This window comes from Vulpes lagopus, chromosome 3 (assembly GCF_018345385.1).
Source record: "Vulpes lagopus strain Blue_001 chromosome 3, ASM1834538v1, whole genome shotgun sequence".
Lineage (NCBI taxonomy): Eukaryota > Metazoa > Chordata > Mammalia > Carnivora > Canidae > Vulpes > Vulpes lagopus.
In genome coordinates, this window is record NC_054826.1 from 17,131,881 (window position 1) to 17,149,773 (window position 17,893).

Genomic DNA, 17,893 nt, shown 5'->3' on the forward strand with positions numbered 1-17,893 from the left:
TCTCTTTTCCATTTGCCTTCTTTCAGACTCTTTATCTCTATCTCCCCCACCTTTCCATCCCCCCCATCTGTGAAAATCCCTTAAACCAACCTACTTTACTAATTTCTTACTATAATTCAGTTCCTCATTGGTTTTAATGAACTTTTAAGTCATAGTTATTCAGCCATAATTTATTTACAGTAAAATTTATTCTTTTCAAGTGTAGTTCTAGGAGTTCTGAGAAATGCATACAATCATACTACCAGCACCACAGTCAAGATAAAGAACATTTCATTATCCCCAAAGTTCCCTCCAGTCACTTTGTGGTCAGTCTCTTTTCCTGACACTGATCTGATTTTGTTGCTGCCTCTCTCTGTAGATTTTCTCCTTTTCATTGCTGTGTAGTATTCCTCATATGAATACACTACAGATTGTTTATCTGATCATTAGTTAGACATTTGGGTTGCTTCCGGGTTTTAGATATTTGAATGAAACTACTGTAAATATTTCTGTACAGGTCTTTTTGTTGATAAATGTTTTAATTTCCTTGACGAATAGAGTGAATTTGGAGTGAATTGTTGGCTTATATGCTATGTGAATATTAACTTTATAAGAAATTGCCAAATTTTTCCGAAGTGTCTGTACCATTTTGCTTTCTAAGCTGCAAGGTATGAGTTTTAATTATTTTACATCCTTAGGTGTACTTGGTGGTATCAGTACTTTAAAATTTAGCCATCGTTTTGGGTATGTAGTGATATGTAAATGGTTTTAATTTGAATTTCCATGATTAATGTGATGTTGAACATCTTTTTATGTCTTTCATTATGTATGTCTTCTCTAGTGAGCTGTCCGAATCTTTGCCCGTTTGAAAAATTGAGTTGTTCTTCTCAGGTTGGTTTATAAAGTTCTTTGTAAGATTTGTGTATCATAAAAATTTCCTCTCAGTCTGCAGCTTGCTTTTTATTTTCATAATAGTGTCTTTTGAAAAGCAGCCTTAATGTATTTTTACATATTGTTTTCTGTCCTTGCCTGTTTTCTGCTCTAAACCACATGTTCTTGAAAGTTTTTTTAGATGGAAAGACACATTTTTAAATGTTTATTAAATAAAAAGCATATTTTAAAAAATTCCCCTTTGTAATATATAACTTACATGTTTACATTTTTCAGTTACTAGGGAAAATTTAGGAGGTTATATCTTGTGCATGGTGTAGTCTGTGGGGGAAGAGAAGAACTTTCACTTTCTACTTTTCCATGACATGACAAACAGTATAATTACTGTTATAGTTAAAAGGATATTTTATGCTTAGGAAAACAAAAGACATAATAAAGGAAATTTAAAGACAAATTATAAACTAAAAAGAAAAGTTGGAATACCTATTGAAAGTAATGGGCTGTTATCCATAATACATAGTTTCTGCAAATCAGTAAGGTAAGGGATATCTATAAATTAAAGCTGGTCAAAGGAAATGAATTAACAGATAACAGCAGAATAAATATAACTGGCCAATAAATGTGAAAGTGGATACTTGACTTTACTAATGATAAAAGAAGGAAAAATTAAAATGCCAATGAGGTACTACTTAGGATTTTTTAAGATTGGCAAAGGAGAAAGAGATTCATGCTATCCAATATGGGGAGAAGGCAAAGATGGGATATCATTTACTAAACGTTTTTTTCTACAGAACAGTTTGATAATATCTATCAAGATGTAAAGTGTGAATTCTGATGCAAGATTTGGAGAAAAAAGCACTTTCATGCATTGTACCTATACACCATAGGTACCATGCTCCTTATTCTTCCTGCCTCTACAGTTTCTTTACAATCCCTCCCTTAGGGTTTACTTCAGACTTAAATCTCACTTAGATTTTGCATTAGTCTCTTTATGGTTTTCCCCACTATTCATGGTAAATCCCTGTAACACCTTCCTGATGCATTTTGACTAAAACCCAAATGCCTTGCCATGATTTATAATGTTTCTTGTGATCTGGCCACTGCTTATTTCTTCCCTTTTCTTATTATGCTCTAGCAGAATGGCTGAGAGATTCTTACACAGTATGTACTTTGTTTTCTGCTTAGAATTCTCTTCCCTACTCCCTGCTTCACCCTCACAAACATGTAGCTCCTTATGCTTAGACCTCCACTATTTCTTTTCCAGAGAGACTCTCTAATAAAGTAGGTCCCTCTCATATGTGCTCCCTCAACATGTTTTATTCATTGTACAATCCTGAGCTCCTGTTGTTCCACTACTAGAATTAAGGCTTGAGTTATTTTTAGCATCAGCATTATCATAAAGGAAACTCAGAACAAAGACTTAGGTTTTGTGAGTCATGCTCATTGGTTGGCTGTTTTTGGTCACATTCCTGTTATCCTCAGAAGACATGAATATATACTGTATAGGTATTTTCGTTTCTTGCCTTTTGGATTGACTATCCTATTTAACATGGAACTTGACTGTGAAATCGTATAATGTCATGAAGCTATTAATCTATACTTGATTGAGTGATAGGGTAATTTTATCACATTTCTAAACAAGAATATGCATTTTAATGGAAGGGAAGAGGTATAGATTAGCTTTAGTAAAATTATGTATATATAGTCCTGAATAGAATTTTCTCTGGCTTCAATTTTGTTTGATAGATACAGTATTTTGTAAAGTTACTGTTAGCTTGCTAACCTTTGGTTTGTTTAAGCTGATAAGCGATATATTCTTAATTTTGCACTGGAAATCTATTCATACATTTAAAGCTAAAGTATTGAAGTAGCTAATGACTTATTTTGGCATGGAATAAATTAGTATTTTCTGAAATTCCCATACAGAAAACTTTGATGGTTCTATTTCAGGCCTCTTGCCTTCTTGCCCTCTTTCTAGAACTAGATAATATCCATAGCATATCTGGAAGGTGGCATGCAAATCTGAAACTATATTTTCTGTAATTATTACTGCCTTTCATTTTTCAGAATGTAGTAGTCACATTTGACACGGGACTTGAGTTTTTTGAGTGGGTCCAGAAAATCAGAAAGGATGTAAGGATGTTTCTCATGAGTATTTTGGTTAGTAGATAATTAAAACATGATGAACTTACTAACTTGACTTGTAATGAATTTGAATTACTCAACATATTCCATTTGAGTATATTCATTATAGTTGGCTACCAAGATTTTATACCTGTCAAATAATCTTTTTTTTTTCCCTGTCAAATAATCTTAAAGAGATCTTGGAAATAAAGAAGTAATAATGATAGCAACTACTCATTTCACTTACTGTGTCAGTTGTCTTTATGTATATTATTTTTAGTCCTCATCCCAAGCCTGTAAGTATTATTTCTCTAGTTTTTTTAGTGGAAGAAAGTAGGACTCAGCAAAGTTATACAGTTACATGAACTCTGTCTCAGGACCACTAATCACAATTTTCCAAAGATGGGGAGACTGAGCCTAGTGAAGCTGAAGGGCCTGTTCATCATCACACAGCTACTTAGCAGTGGGGCGAAGACTTAGATCCCTGGCCTCCTGACTCACATTCCGGTGCACTTTTCACTACATCAGGACACGTTGGCTCTTGAGCCCCAAGTGACAGCCCCAAACAGCTGTGTTTATCTGTCTTGCATGTCCCAGCTTGTTTTGCTAGCCGAGCAAAAACTACTTAAAAGGATCCTCAATCTTCACCTTCCCATTCCCCTCCACTTACACTCATATACTCCCACTTGCCCCATGAATAACTTCACAGAAAGAATTGTGCAATGTCACTAAGCCTTCCTCTGGTGTCAGAGTTACTCCCTGAGAGAACATTCACTTCCTCATGACTCCAGTTTACTGTCAGATTGGCTTTCCCTCTTTTCTCTTTGATCGGAATCTTGGTTGTTTAGGCTGGAATTTGAGGAGCAGATGTTATACCCCTTGAAGAAGTCCTTTAATTCTCCTTAGTACTGTGTCTAATGACTCTTAATCCTGTCCTTTTAACTCTGTAGCTAGCAGAATTAAGAGCGAAGTGGGACAGGAATGATGAGCTTGATGCTTAACTTTTCATTTTAATGTTGACAAAGAGAGCACATGAAAAACAGTGACACAGAGGGAAAACAACGAGTTTGCCTATACAGCTAAAGTAAGGTGACTATTAGTGTGGGATTGTTGAGATTTTGTATTTCCCTCCAAATGTAAATAGAGCAATTTCATAGAGCACATAGCCAGAGAAATGGAGCCACTGTTTTTACTATCTTGTCTTCTTAAATTTTGCTGTTCTTTAGATAGTTATTTCCAAAGAGAAATAAAAGCGATTCACCAGAAAAAAACAAAGTGATCTCATATAGTACTAGATCTTTTATGGTTAGTGAAGAAAATTGACTTCTCCAAAATAAGAGCACTGTTAACAAAGATAAATCAGGTGAACTATTTTGGTAGTTTAGCAGTCTGAACTATCTAATTATCAAAAATCTGATCTACTTGTTTATATATACACATATATATAGAAATGTGTCTCTATGTGTATATATACACATTTGTGTATGAATGTATGTATAAACAAATTGGACTAAGCTGCCAATAATTTTCTCAGTTTCTAATTGATCACTTGAAATTTAGTATATCCATCAAGGTAGAGATAAGTAGAGAGAAACAGCAATTTGAAAAAGGGAAAGTTTATTAAAAAGAATTACTAACAGAGGATTGGAGAAATGAGGGATTGGCTAATAAAAAACAGAGTAGCCTAAAGAATATAGGAATAAAGATAAAAGGAGCATCTATTACCCCTAGGATGGAGATAAAGCATTCGGGGTAGAGGCCTCTAGTACTGAGATCCAGACATGTGAGAGAAGACATTGACTCATTAAATGATACTTATTGCTGTGCTTTGATGGCAGAGCTTTTCAGAAATTTGTCTCACCAGAGTCATTGTTAGAGCACTGCCTGAGGGAGGTGTTAGGGAAGCTGCTGGATGTTGCTGACTACCAGGTACTCCAGGAGCCTAGCATAGAGAAGCTGCACAAATTGCAGGAGCCAGGCACTAGAGAAGCCATGTGGGGTCCTGGAGCCCCCTGAGAGGAGCACACTAGACTTAGTGGGGAAAGCCTCTTCCTTCTGCAGTGTCTCTCTAGCATCTTCTACCTTCAAAACTTCATGCCAAAGGGCAAAGGAAAAATATTTAAAGGGCCCAAATTCATTTTTGCAGAGCAGGCAGTGAAGGGTGAATTTGGAGCTGTGAGGCAATAAATGAACAACTGACACATTTGGTGAAACATAGAGTTTTATTTCTTATTATGGGTGCCTCCTTATGGACTTACCATTTAAACTTGGCATCCTGATATGAATTTTGCTAAGGACCTCGTTCTTCCCAGCAATTAAGGAAGGATGCCATAAGGCCAGAGAGACGTTTCTTTGTAGGAAGGAAGGGCCTGGGCAGTAGCCTTACGTTTGCTTTTTTAGGTTTCTTTCTCATGAGCATCTGGTTTAGGAGCTTCAATTTCTCATCTACCTTGACCCTTTGATCTGGGGCATTGTGGTGAAATTCCTCACACTGTCACACATTCTAACTTCAGAGCCCAGACTTTTGTTTGAATTATCTTTGCATTGGAATTAGTACTTTGAATCAGTACATTAAAAATGGATTTTTGAAGAATAAATATTTCAAAAACTATTAGCTAGAATCTCAGCATTTTAGAAGAAATGTTAAGTATAAATTTTGAGCACTAGTTTCTAGTTAGTGGTTGTTGTGAAGAAAAGCACTTTCATTGGTTAGTAGCTGATTTGGATGTGGCAACCAGCCAGGAAAAATAGGCTTAGCCAGATACACTTAAATTTTGATTTTTTTGGTGTATATTCCATTTCTAGAAGACAAAGTTATTATTATTATTTTTAAAGATTTTATTTATTCATGAGAGACACAGGGAGGCAGAGACACAGATAGAGGAGAAGCAGGCTCCGTGCAGGAAGCCCAACGTGGGACTCGATCCCGGGACTCCAGAATCATGCCCTCGGCTGAAGGGAGGCGCTAAACCACTGAGCCACCCAGGGATCCCTAGGTTTTCTTTTGTTTTTATTTTTTTATTTTATTTTATTTTTTTTCTTTTGTTTTTAAAGAACATTTTAGTATTTCATTTATCAGCTGTTTTATGGCCAATAAGAGTCTTCTGTTATTCTAGAATTGAGACTGTTTTATATCTATTTCATATTGTTAACACCTGTACTTGTTCAGTGCACTAACCACTAGCCATATGTACTTATTTAAATTTAAATGAAATAAAATTAGCAATTTAGTTCCTTAGTTGTACTAGCCATATTTCTAGTGCTTGACAGAAACATGTGGCCAGTGGTTACCATAATGGACAACACAGATGTAGAACATTTCCACCATTGCAGAAAGTTCTGTTGGGCAGTGCTGGTCCTGTAATATGCAGAATGGTGATAGTCTCATATATTGTAGTTGTTTATGTGACAGCTTTTCTTTGTCTCAGAAGGTAATTTTTTTTTCCAAAGATTTTATTTATTTGACATAGAGTGCAAGTGATCATAAGCGGGAGGAGTGGCAGGCAGAGGGAGAGGGAAAAACCAGCTCTCCATTGAGTATGGAGCCCAATGCAGGCTTGATCCCAAGACTCTGGGATCATGACCTGAGCTGAGGCAGATGCTTACCAGACTGGGCCACCCAGGAGCCCCTGGGAAGGCAGCATTTTTCGTTTCATAGTCCCCATGATACATTTTGTAAGCCTTTAAATTTTAGTTATTTGGTAGATACATAGTGGTATCTTGTATTTTTACTTTGAGTTTTCCTAATGAGAACATGTTTGGAAAAAAAAATGTTTTTAAGGTTTTACTTTTGTCTTTGGCTTTCAGCAGTTTTACTATGATGTGCCTGCGTGTGGTTTTTGCTACTTTATTGAGATTTATAGTACTTATTGAATTGAATCTCTGGGTCAGTCTTTTATCTTTTTTTCCCCCAAAATTTGGCGGTTAACCTCTTCACATCCTGCTTCTCTCCTTTTCTATTCTGCATTTCTAATGTGAGACTTTTTCACCATATGTCATATGTGCCTTAAGTTTTTTTCTGCATTTTCCATTTTTTGTCACCATGCTTCAGTCTAAAAATGATCTTTTAACCATTAACTCTTTTTGTTTAGTTGTTTAGTATGTGTAAAAAACATACTAAGAAGTAGCCCATAGACTTCAGAGTGCAAAAAATGGTCTAGGGATAAAAAAATGATTCTGTATAGCATAGGTCACATTATGTCATTCCTCAGCTCAAAGCACTCCGATGGGTTTCTTCTAATTTCTCTCCAACAGAATAAAAGCCAGTTTCTGTGGCTTACATGGCCCTCCTTGATCTGCACCATCCCACTTGCTGTATTGTGACCTCTCCAACTCCTATTTAGTTTGTTCACTCTTCAATGATTACTTTGGGGGAAATGCCAGATATGCTCTTGCTACAGGTCCTTTCTAGTAGCTATTGCTCCTTTTGGAATACTCTTCCTCATAATATCTTCATAGCCTACTCCTTCATTTCATAGCCTACTCAATCACTTACTTCCTGACCACTTTACTTAAAATATTTATGCCTGTCCCCTTGATACACATTTTCTGCCCCCCAACTCAATTTTTTCCCATATACTTATTACGGTTTTTCATATTATGTATTTTACTTTCTCATTAGTTTAGTATTGATTTTGGGAGTGGAGCACATCAGGCTTCTGTTACTGGGGAGTTGGACCTTTGGCAATAGTAGTTAGGTCACTTTTGGAGAGTTGCTGTTGGTCCGATGCATAACTTCCTTCCCTTTTTCCACTGCTATTTCATTTATAAGCCTATTGCATTAATGGTGACATGGATGATGACAAAAGCTAGCTAATGTCAACTGGCCAAGTCACTTTATCTGCATTGTTTAGTGCCTCTTTCAAAGTTGGTGTTGATGGGATACAAAGAGCCTCCTATCGGGTGTTCACTTTTTATATGTCTATCTACATCTTTCCCACGTCTCCTTTTCCCAATCTCTTGATCTTTTCTAGAGTTTATCTCACATCTTCTGGAGAGTGTGTTTCTCACCACTGTACTTGATTTTTTGGTCACCTGATTCAGTTAGCCTGATGTCATCTGGATCACAGACCAGCATGAATTTCTTCAGATTGTCCAGATGGTTCAGGTCCCCTTGGACTATGTTAAGATACAGGGCCAGAAAATTAACATGGCTCTGGCTCAGGCATGCACGTGTATGCTGCTATTGGTCTCCTATGAATGTCAACTGCTTTTGGTCTTGCTTCCTAATAGAGGTAAAAAAAGATGCTTTTCCAGATCAGTCACTACATACCACTTAGCTGACAGGCATCAATAACCGTCTTTATAGGCTGCCAGAGTGGCCCTCTGCCTTTTTCAGACTATAGATTTTAATTGGTAATTTTTCATCCTTAGCCTTTCATTGTCTTTATTCATTGCACTGACTACACCCGGTCATAGCTATCAAGTTCTATAGTGGTTTTAGTTCTTACTTTTCAAATGCCTCTCAAATACCTGGAATAACCACATCAGCCACTATCTCTCCTTTCACAATGAACTTTGCAGTTGTACTCCTGTAGCATGTCAGGGACTATGTACCCCCTGTGATGGGGTCCTTGTTGCTAGCCACTCAGTGATCTCATCGTGGAATTGACTTCATAGGACCACTTTTGGTACCCACTCTCTCAAGTCAGATTCCCCAGAAACATACTTTGAAACTCCAGGATTTGCATGCAGAAGGTTGGCAGAGGAGTGCATTGGGATTGGCTCCTGAGAGAGAAGCGTGTGGGCTTCTTCTTAGTATGTTTTTTACTAAGTAAAAAGCATACTAAGTATGTTTTTTAGTATGGGCTACTTCTTAGTATGTTTTTTACACATACTAAACAACTAAACAAAAAGAGTTAATGGTTAAAAGATCATTTTTAGACTGAAGCATGGTGACAAAAAATGGAAAATGCAGAAAAAAACTTAAGGCACATATGACATATGGTGAAAAAGTCTCACATTAGAAATGCAGAATAGAAAAGGAGAGAAGCAGGATGTGAAGAGGTTAACCGCCAAATTTTGGGGGAAAAAAAGATAAAAGACTGACCCAGAGATTCAATTCAATAAGTACTATAAATCTCAATAAAGTAGCAAAAACCACACGCAGGAAGGAAAATACTCTTAGGAAGGCACAGTAATTACATTTTCCTATAGTTGCAGAAGCAGCCTCAGCTGTTCCCATGGGGAGATCTCAAGCTGGTATAATTCTTCCTGTGGATCCCAGCCTGAAGCAGAGGGCTGGGCCATTTTACTGCACATTGGCCAGGCATTGAATGTGGGCTGCTTTGGAATGGTAACATAATCTTGTATAAGAGAGTTCATTTGTTAGCCATCAGCAGACCAAATCCTGGAAGTTGGAGGAATGAGCAGGGTAGTAAGTGTGCAAAGATTCTGTAGTACTAGAGAAATGAAGGAGATGATGAAAACTTATTCAAACACTTAGCTGTGAAGGGGAGGAGAGAGGATAATCAGTAGAAGTTCCTGAGGAGACTGGAAAGGATGGGATCCAGAATATAGGTCTTAGATTTGCCTTGGGCAGGAAGAGGGTCTACACCCACCATTGTAATGAAAGAGGAGGAGGAAGAGAGGTGTTCAGATGTAGATAAGTTTATGACATAGTGGGAGGAAGTTGAGGCAGTTGTTGTTTGTTGGTTTGGGGAAGGAGCCAGACAAATCAACAGCTGAAAGAAGGAGAGTTGATTGGGTTGAAGATTTAAGATAAGTAGATATTTTTAATAGATGCTATGCAGAGTGGGAGGAAGGTACTAACAGGATAGCCCCTGTTGTTGAGGGCCCATTTGTGGTTGATGATCTTGATTTTGAAGAATTATCAATTTGTGCAGTTGTGACTTTTTTCTGGCAGTGCTTAATGTATTGAAAGTGTAAACATGCCCATTAAGACATAATTTTTTTCTTTTTTCTTTTACATAGCCATCAGATCAAGTCATTGCAGTATAGTAACACAGGAGACATGATTCTTGTTGTATCTGGAAGCTCTCAGGCCAAAGTGATTGACAGAGATGGTTTTGAAGTAATGGAATGTATAAAGGGAGACCAGTATATTGTGGATATGGCAAACACCAAGGTAAGGATTAAACAGCATATTTTACTGAATTTAATTAATTCAGCACACATTTATTAACAACTTATTTGAGTTGCTGTGATTTACCCTAAAAGTTAATGCTTAGTTTTAAAGAATGTATTATTTCTCACAATTCTGTGGATCGACCAAGAAGTTCTTATGCTTCCTGTAGTGTCAGCTGGGGCATTAGGATGGTTTTAATGTTGAAAGTGCCTCACTCAGATGATTTATAGTTGGTGCTCTATCCCTTGCTGTCTCTCCTGTTTCCAGCCCTCCCCCTTCCCCACTATGTGCATGTGCATACTTATGTGCATGCTCTCTCTCGCTCCCATTTTCTCTTTCCAGGTGTCTAGCTTGGGCTTTCTGATAGTGTGGTGGGCTTAATGTGGTTTGACTTCTTGCTGGATGACTGGTTCCATGAAGGATGAACGTGGATACTTCAGATTTTATAAGGTCTGGCTTCAAGTCTTATGTAGCATTGTAGGGCCAACTCAAATTTGGGGAGACAAGAGATAGATTTCACCATTTGGTGGGTGAATGACAAGATGCATTGTCAAAGATCCTATGGGATGGGAGATACGGGTGCAGTCTTCTTTGGAAACAACATACTACAAATCTACTATATACTAAGCAAAACTTAGTTTTGCTAAGACAGGACAAGAACAAAAAGAGGATCTTTTATATAAAGGTTTTATATAAAGATTTTTATGTTTTTTTTTTTTTTTTTATGATAGTCACAGAGAGAGAGAGAGAAAGGCAGAGACATAGGCAGAGGGAGAAGCAGGCTCCATGCACCGGGAGCCCGATGTGGGATTCGATCCCGGGTCTCCAGGATCGCGCCCTGGGCCAAAGGCAGGCGCTAAACCGCTGTGCCACCCAGGGATCCCTATATAAAGATTTTTAAATGAGATAATATTTTAAAATTATATTAAATGTCAATTAACTATAGCTGCATAAATGCTATCAAACTTAATGGATTATTTATAATGGGTAACATATCTGTGAGATGTCTGGGCTTGGCTCCAAGATACAACTAATGTCTAGGTCTGTTCCATGTGTCTCTTTTCCTCCTTGTACAAGTGAAATGCCCGAGGACATGTTTTTCTCATGGTGATGGCAGAAACACAAGAAGGAGCCTCTCTCTAGAAGCACATTTCAGGACTTTGCTCATGTGTCCATAGACATTCCATTGGCTAGAGCACATCACATGACCATGGGTAACTGGAGAAATTGCCCAGGTCTTTAGTGAGAGTAACTGCAGTATCACATGCCAAAAGTTGAGGATATAGGAGAAGTGATGGATTGGCAACAATAATACAATCTACCACAGATATATTACAGTGTTAGTGGATATGGTTGGTGTAGAATTTTGAGCCTCAATTATATTTTATTTTTTATTTTTTTATTTTTTTATTTTTAAAGATTTTCTGTATTTATTCAGGAGAGACAGACAGAGAGAGAGAGAGAGAGAGAGAGAGAGAGAGGCAGAGACACAGGCAGAGGGAGAAGCAGGCTCCATGCAGGGAGCCTGACGTGGGACTTGATCCCGGGTCTCCATGATCAGGACCAGGGCCGAAGGCAGGCACTAAACCGCTGAGCCACCCAGGGATCCCCTATATTTTATTTTAATTTTTAATAAGATTATTTAATTTATTCATGAGAGAGACAGAGAGAGAGAGGCAGAGACACAGGCAGAGGGAGAAGCAGGCTCCCTGGGGGCAACCCGATGTGGGACTTGATCCCAGGACCCCGGGATCACGCCCTGAGCTGAAGACAGATGTTCAACCACTGAGCCATCCAGGTACCCTTTGAGCCTCAATTTTAATTCTGGTTTTTACTCACTCTTTTCCTGTCCTAGTACCTTATTCTAAAACACTAATAATCAAGGTTTATAACTACATCAAAGTCTCATAGATTTGATTGTCTAAGAAAATACAGTGGATCCTCATTATTTGTGGTTTCTGTATTTGCTAAAAAGTTTTTATAACCCCAAAGTCAATACACAGCCTTTTTGTGGTCATTTGCAGAGACATGCACTTGCACAGAGCAGGAAAAAAAAAAAAAAAGGAAAAGATAAAGCTAATGCTTTCTTCTTGTTTTAACTCTCACGTTGTAATCAAGTGTCCTTTTAGAGGTCTATGTAGTACTATATTTTTCTTATTTGTGAGCCTTTTGTTGGTGATTTGCTGTTTAAAATGGCCCCCAGGTAAGTGCTGAATTGCTGTAGCACTGTCTAATGTTCCTATGTGTAAGAAGTCCATGGGGTGTCTTGCAGAGAAAATATATATGTTAGGCAAGCTTCATTCAGGCATGACTTACAGTGCTGTTGGCTATGAGTTCAATGTTAATGAATCAGGTATATATATTAAATAAGGTCCTTAAACAAAAACATAAACAAAATAATGTATTGATTGGTTGAAGAAAATGTGACTGGAAGCTTGCATGAACCCAACCCTATATTTTGATAATTCAGTGCTTAAGAACTTTATAGACTATACTACTGCAAATAATGAGAATTGACTATAATCTACATGTTCTGTTTGAGCTGTTGGAATAAATTAATATGCTATGTTTCAAACTGCCCTTTATTGAAACCAAGTGAAGTGCCTCTCAACCCTAATGAGGATCACAGTCTCATGAATTTTTTGACTAATTGTTTAAGTACCCAGTGTTAGATGATTCAAACGGAATTCATATATAATTTAAGCATACAATTAGATTGCAATGATAGCTTTAGTAGTTTTTTTTTTTTTTTTGCATGTATTTTACTGGAATTTCTCATTCCCTTCTCTTTAAAATCATTGCCCCTAGGATTCCACCAAAGATGATGTGAGAGTGATGGTGGTAAGGAAGGAAAGCAGATAGGTCTCTAGATCACTCTCCCTGTCTTAAACTTAATTCTGCTTTCATCTGCTTTATTTGAAGCTTTTGGGAATCCCAAACTTTATTTAAGTAACTGGTTTGTGGAAATGAAACCTTTAAAAACTTGTATTTAATTTATTCTCTTTTTAGCTTGTGCTTAACCATCAACAGCCTTTCTTTTCTTTTCTTTTCTTTTCTTTCTTTCTTTCTTTCTTTCTTTCTTTCTTTCTTTCTTTCTTTCTTTCTTTCTTTCTTTCTTTCAGATTTTATTTATTCATGAAAGACACAGAGAGAGAGGGGCACAGACATAGGCAGAGGGAGAAGCAGGCTCCATCCAGGGAGCCCGATGTGGGATTACATCCTGGGACCCTAGGATCACACCCTAGGCCGAAGGCAGGCGCTCAACTGCTGAGCCACCCAGACGTCCCATCAGTATTTCTTAAAAAGTATGAGGAAGAGAAGTTTTTGCCAGTCTAAGCTCTTCTTAATTATTTCAGCCACTCAGGGCTTCTTACATTATAAAAAGACTACAACTTTTTGGATTTAGGTTTTAGCCAAGAAAATTTCAAGAAGAAAGGAATCTGGTTAGTTTTGTTTCTGGCTACTTCTGCAATCTCAGACTTATAGTACATATAATAAGATGATTAGGAAAGTAGGACAAGGATGGATAAACAAATCTGTAGAAACATAGGAAATTAAAATATTGAGTTATCATAGTTATTTTTTACCTCCTGGTTAAATTTATTCTTAATTGTTTTTGATGCTACTATAAATAGGATTAGTTTCTTTAATTCTTTTTCAGAAAATTCATTGTTAGTATATGGAAACCTATTGATTTTTTTAAAATGTTAATTTTCTGTGCTGTAACTTCTCTGAATTTGTTATTAGACCTAAGAGGTTTTTTTTTTATGAGTTTTTAGGGTTTTCTGTAGTTAGAATAATGTCATCTGCAAATAGAATTTCACCTCTTACTTTCCAGCTCTGATATCTTTTATTTCTTTTCTTGCCTGATTGTTCTAGTTTTGATTTCCAGTACTATCTTGAATAGTAGTAATGAGAGTGGGTACCCTTGTCTCACTCCTGATCTTAGAGGAAAGGCTTTCAATCTTTCACCATTGAGTATGATGTTGGCTGTGAGTTTGTCATGCATGATCTTTATTATGTTGAGATTTGTTCTTTATGCCTAATTGCAAACCATATGTATAAGGGGTTAAAATCCAAAATTTGTAAAGAGCTCCTATAACTTAATAGCAAAACAAAGCAAACCCAATTAAAAAATGGGCAAAGGACCCGAATAGACATTTTCCAAGGAAGATGTACCAAAGGCCAACAGGTACTTGAAAAGATGCTCAACATTACTAGTTGTTAGGGAAATGCAAATTAAAACCATAGTGAAATATCCCATCAGCCTGTTAACAATGGCCAGTACCAAAAGGCAAGAGATAACAAATGCTGGTAGATGTGGAGTAAAAGGAAACCTCATGCACTGTTGGTGGGAATGTAAATTGGTGCAGCCACTGTGGAAAATAGGATGGAGGATCTCAAAAAATTACAAATAGAGCTATCATATGGTTCAACAATTCCCCTTCTGGGACTATATCCAAAGGAAATGGAAACATGAACTTGAAAAGATATTTGCACCTCCATGTTCATAGCAGCATCATTTGCAATTGCCAATACATGGAAACACCTGAGTGTCCATTGATGGATAAATGGATAAAGAAGTTGTGATATATCTGAATATTATTCAGCCATAAAAGATGAGGAAATCCTACCATTTGCAACAACTTGGGTGGATCTTGAAGGCATTATGCTAAATGTAATGTCAGAGAAAGAGAAATACTGTATGATTTCATTTATATGTGGAATCTGAAAAAGAAAAAAAACTGAACAACCCCTCCCTCCCTGCTGCAACAAACCACAGACTCACAGAGAAGGAGATCAGACATGTGGTTACCAGAGGCAGGAGGTGGGAAATAAGGGAATTGGAGGAGAGTAGTCAAAAGGTACGAATTTCTAGTTACAAGATAAATAAGTAGTAGGGGTAAAATAGGTGCATAACATACAACACTATGACTCACTTAACACTGTGTGACATACAGGAACATTGTTAAGGAGGGTAAATCCTAAGAGTTCTCATTACAAGGAAAACTTTTTTGTTTGTTTACTTTTTTCTTTTCTTTATATCATATCTGTATGAGATAAAGGTTGTTAGCTGAATCTATTGCGATAATCAATTCACAATTTTTGTAAATCCTGTTATCATGTTATATCCTTTAAACTAATACAGTGATGTATGCCAATTATTTCTCAATAAAACTGGGAAAAAATTTAGTTACCAATATGTAGAAAACTACTATATAATGTAGCTGTCTACTGTAACTTCCCCCACTTGCCTAATATCTCCATTTTGATTTCAAAATCTTGGTTAATATTTACTTCCTACATTTCCCAGAAGCAAATGTAATTAATTGACTATTTACTTGTCTAGGAAATGTTACTGATATCTTAATTGCAGTCTTTGGCTTGACTAATGGGTTTTGGAAATGCAAGAATTATTATTTGAAAATAGTAGATTTCATGGGACACTTTTTTTCCTTAACTTTTTAACCTCTTTTCTGATTCCAGAAGTAATTAGTAACTTGTGACCTTACTGGAAATTGCCAATGAATAGGACAGTAAAGGAAACAAATATATTTGATCTATTGTGATTAAAATATTGTAAACTTCAAATATAAACAGCCCTCTCTAATTGTTAAATTGTTAGATATGTATCTCTAATCTTTACATCATTCAAGTATATTTTTAAGTGTACTAGTACAGAAATTTTTTTCTGTTAATATATGACCGAGTGCATTATAGGGACAGTGTACTTACACCTTAAAAAAAATGAAGTTTATTTATTTATTTAAGATTTTATTCATTCATGAGAGACACAGAGAGAGAGGAGAGACATAGGCAGATGGAGAAGCAGGCTCCCTATCAGTAGCCTGAAGTGGGACTTGACCCCAGGACCATGACGTGACCCAAACAAAGGCAGATACTCAACCACTGAGCCATCCAGATGCCCTAAGTTTATTGAGTTTCTAACAGTAATTCCTGTGAACCGTAGAAAATATGGAAAAAATATTGTTCATAATTCTACTACCCAAATATAATCAATCATAACTAATAACATTTCAAATTTCTGTATGTCTGTATTTCCTTACTCATCTGAAAAAATGTTTTTCTGATCATACCAGGACCTTTATATCAGTTATTGCTTGGATCCATGTTTTGCATGTTTTACAGTCTTGGGATTTTGTGCAGGTGCTTCAGGGGCTGCAGTAAGATGGAAGGAGAGGCCTCAGAATAGGAGTGAGGGTCAAGGGGCCTTCCATTTCAGGAAGGAAACTCCAAAATTGGAGTTCCAGTTTTGTCTGTTTTATGTGTTGGAGTTTTTCATAAGATATCCTTTGAAAATTAGGTTGTGGTGCTTTTTTAAAATATGAAGATCCTTGGTCTGGAGTTCATGGTATTCTTTTTTTTTTTTATTTTAATTTTTATTTATTTATGATAGTCACAGAGAGAGAGAGAGAGAGGCAGAGACACAGGCAGAGGGAGAAGCAGGCTCCATGCACCGGGAGCCTGACATGGGATTCGATCCCGGGTCTCCAGGATAGCGCCCTGGGCCAAAGGCAGGTGCTAAACCGCTGCGCCACCCAGGGATCCCTGGAGTTCATGGTATTCTTGATTATTTTATCTGGGGAAAATAGGACCTTACTTCTTTAGGTTTAGGTGGGTAGTATTAAATTCAACAAAAATCCAGTTGAGTAAATTTGAAGATCTAAATTATCTTTATTCAATGATTTATGAATTGGATAGTATCTCATCTAGCAAATAGAAATTATGAGGAGCTGTACAAAATGCAGTGTATTTAAAGGCAGAGAGAGGATGGGACAAGGAACTTATAAATAGAAAAAAGGATTATTCCACCAGGATTATACCTTCCTTTGGTGTACAAAAGGGTCTTTTGGTTGGATTACCTCACTGGTGCTGATTAGGAAATTCCAGACTGACCAGTTAAGATTACATTCCTGGGGGAGTTTGAAAACTGTACATAGGTTGGGTATTAAATTTCTTTTTGGTGCTATGGGCTTAGCATAAGTGACTCCATTTTCAGCTTATTGTCCCTCTCTCTTTTTTAACATTAGGAAAGTAGGACAGGGATAAGCAGGAATCAACTTTTAAAACGTTCAAAAACATACTTTAAAATCTGTAGTTATATTGTCATCTAAAACTCATTTATTCTAAACCACAATATTGGTACATTACTTCCAAATCAGTGTTTTTCTTTCTTACTTTGAAATCTTACACATACACACTGCCTGAGATTCAGATGGGGCTCTTTGGCCTAGAGCCCACAAATGTGTGACTATTAAATTTCTATTCTTTTTTTTTTAAGATTTTATTTATTTATTCATAGAGACAGAGAGAGAGAGAGAGGCAGAGACACAGGCAGAGGGAGAAGCAGGCATCATACAGAGAGCCTGACGTGGGACTCGATCCCGGGTCTCCAGGATCACGCCCTGGGCTGCAGGTGGCGCTAAACCGCTGCACCACCGGGGCTGCCCTAAATTTCTATTCTTGATTGAGAAGTAGTCCTATCCATCAAAACTCCATAACAAATCACTATGAAGTTAAATTAAAACGTGTTTTCACAGATTATTAAGTGAATGTCTGTGATTGTAATTTTATTTTATTTTATTTTATTTTTTTGTGATTGTAACTTTATAATTTCATTTATTGAAATTCCTTTTATCAATTCATCTAGAGTTGATATTGTTAAGTACATTTCCTTCGGATTGTCTTCAACCATTTTTAACATCAAAACAATTAATTCTGTTACATTTCTTTCTTAACTAAATGATTAAATTGGGAGAGGACAAGCTCAAGGGACCGTAGAATCCTTGG

At 36.8% G+C, this 17,893-nt stretch overlaps 1 protein-coding gene across 1 annotated transcript in view; it reads left to right on the forward strand.

The window, feature by feature from the left end:
* Positions 1-17,893, forward strand: part of WDR70 (WD repeat domain 70) — a 308,191-nt gene that overhangs the window by 86,309 nt on the left and 203,989 nt on the right. The window contains exon 8 of the mRNA XM_041749114.1: positions 9,928-10,081. Coding sequence (XP_041605048.1) covers positions 9,928-10,081 — 154 coding nt within the window. The remainder of the gene's footprint in view (positions 1-9,927; positions 10,082-17,893) is intronic.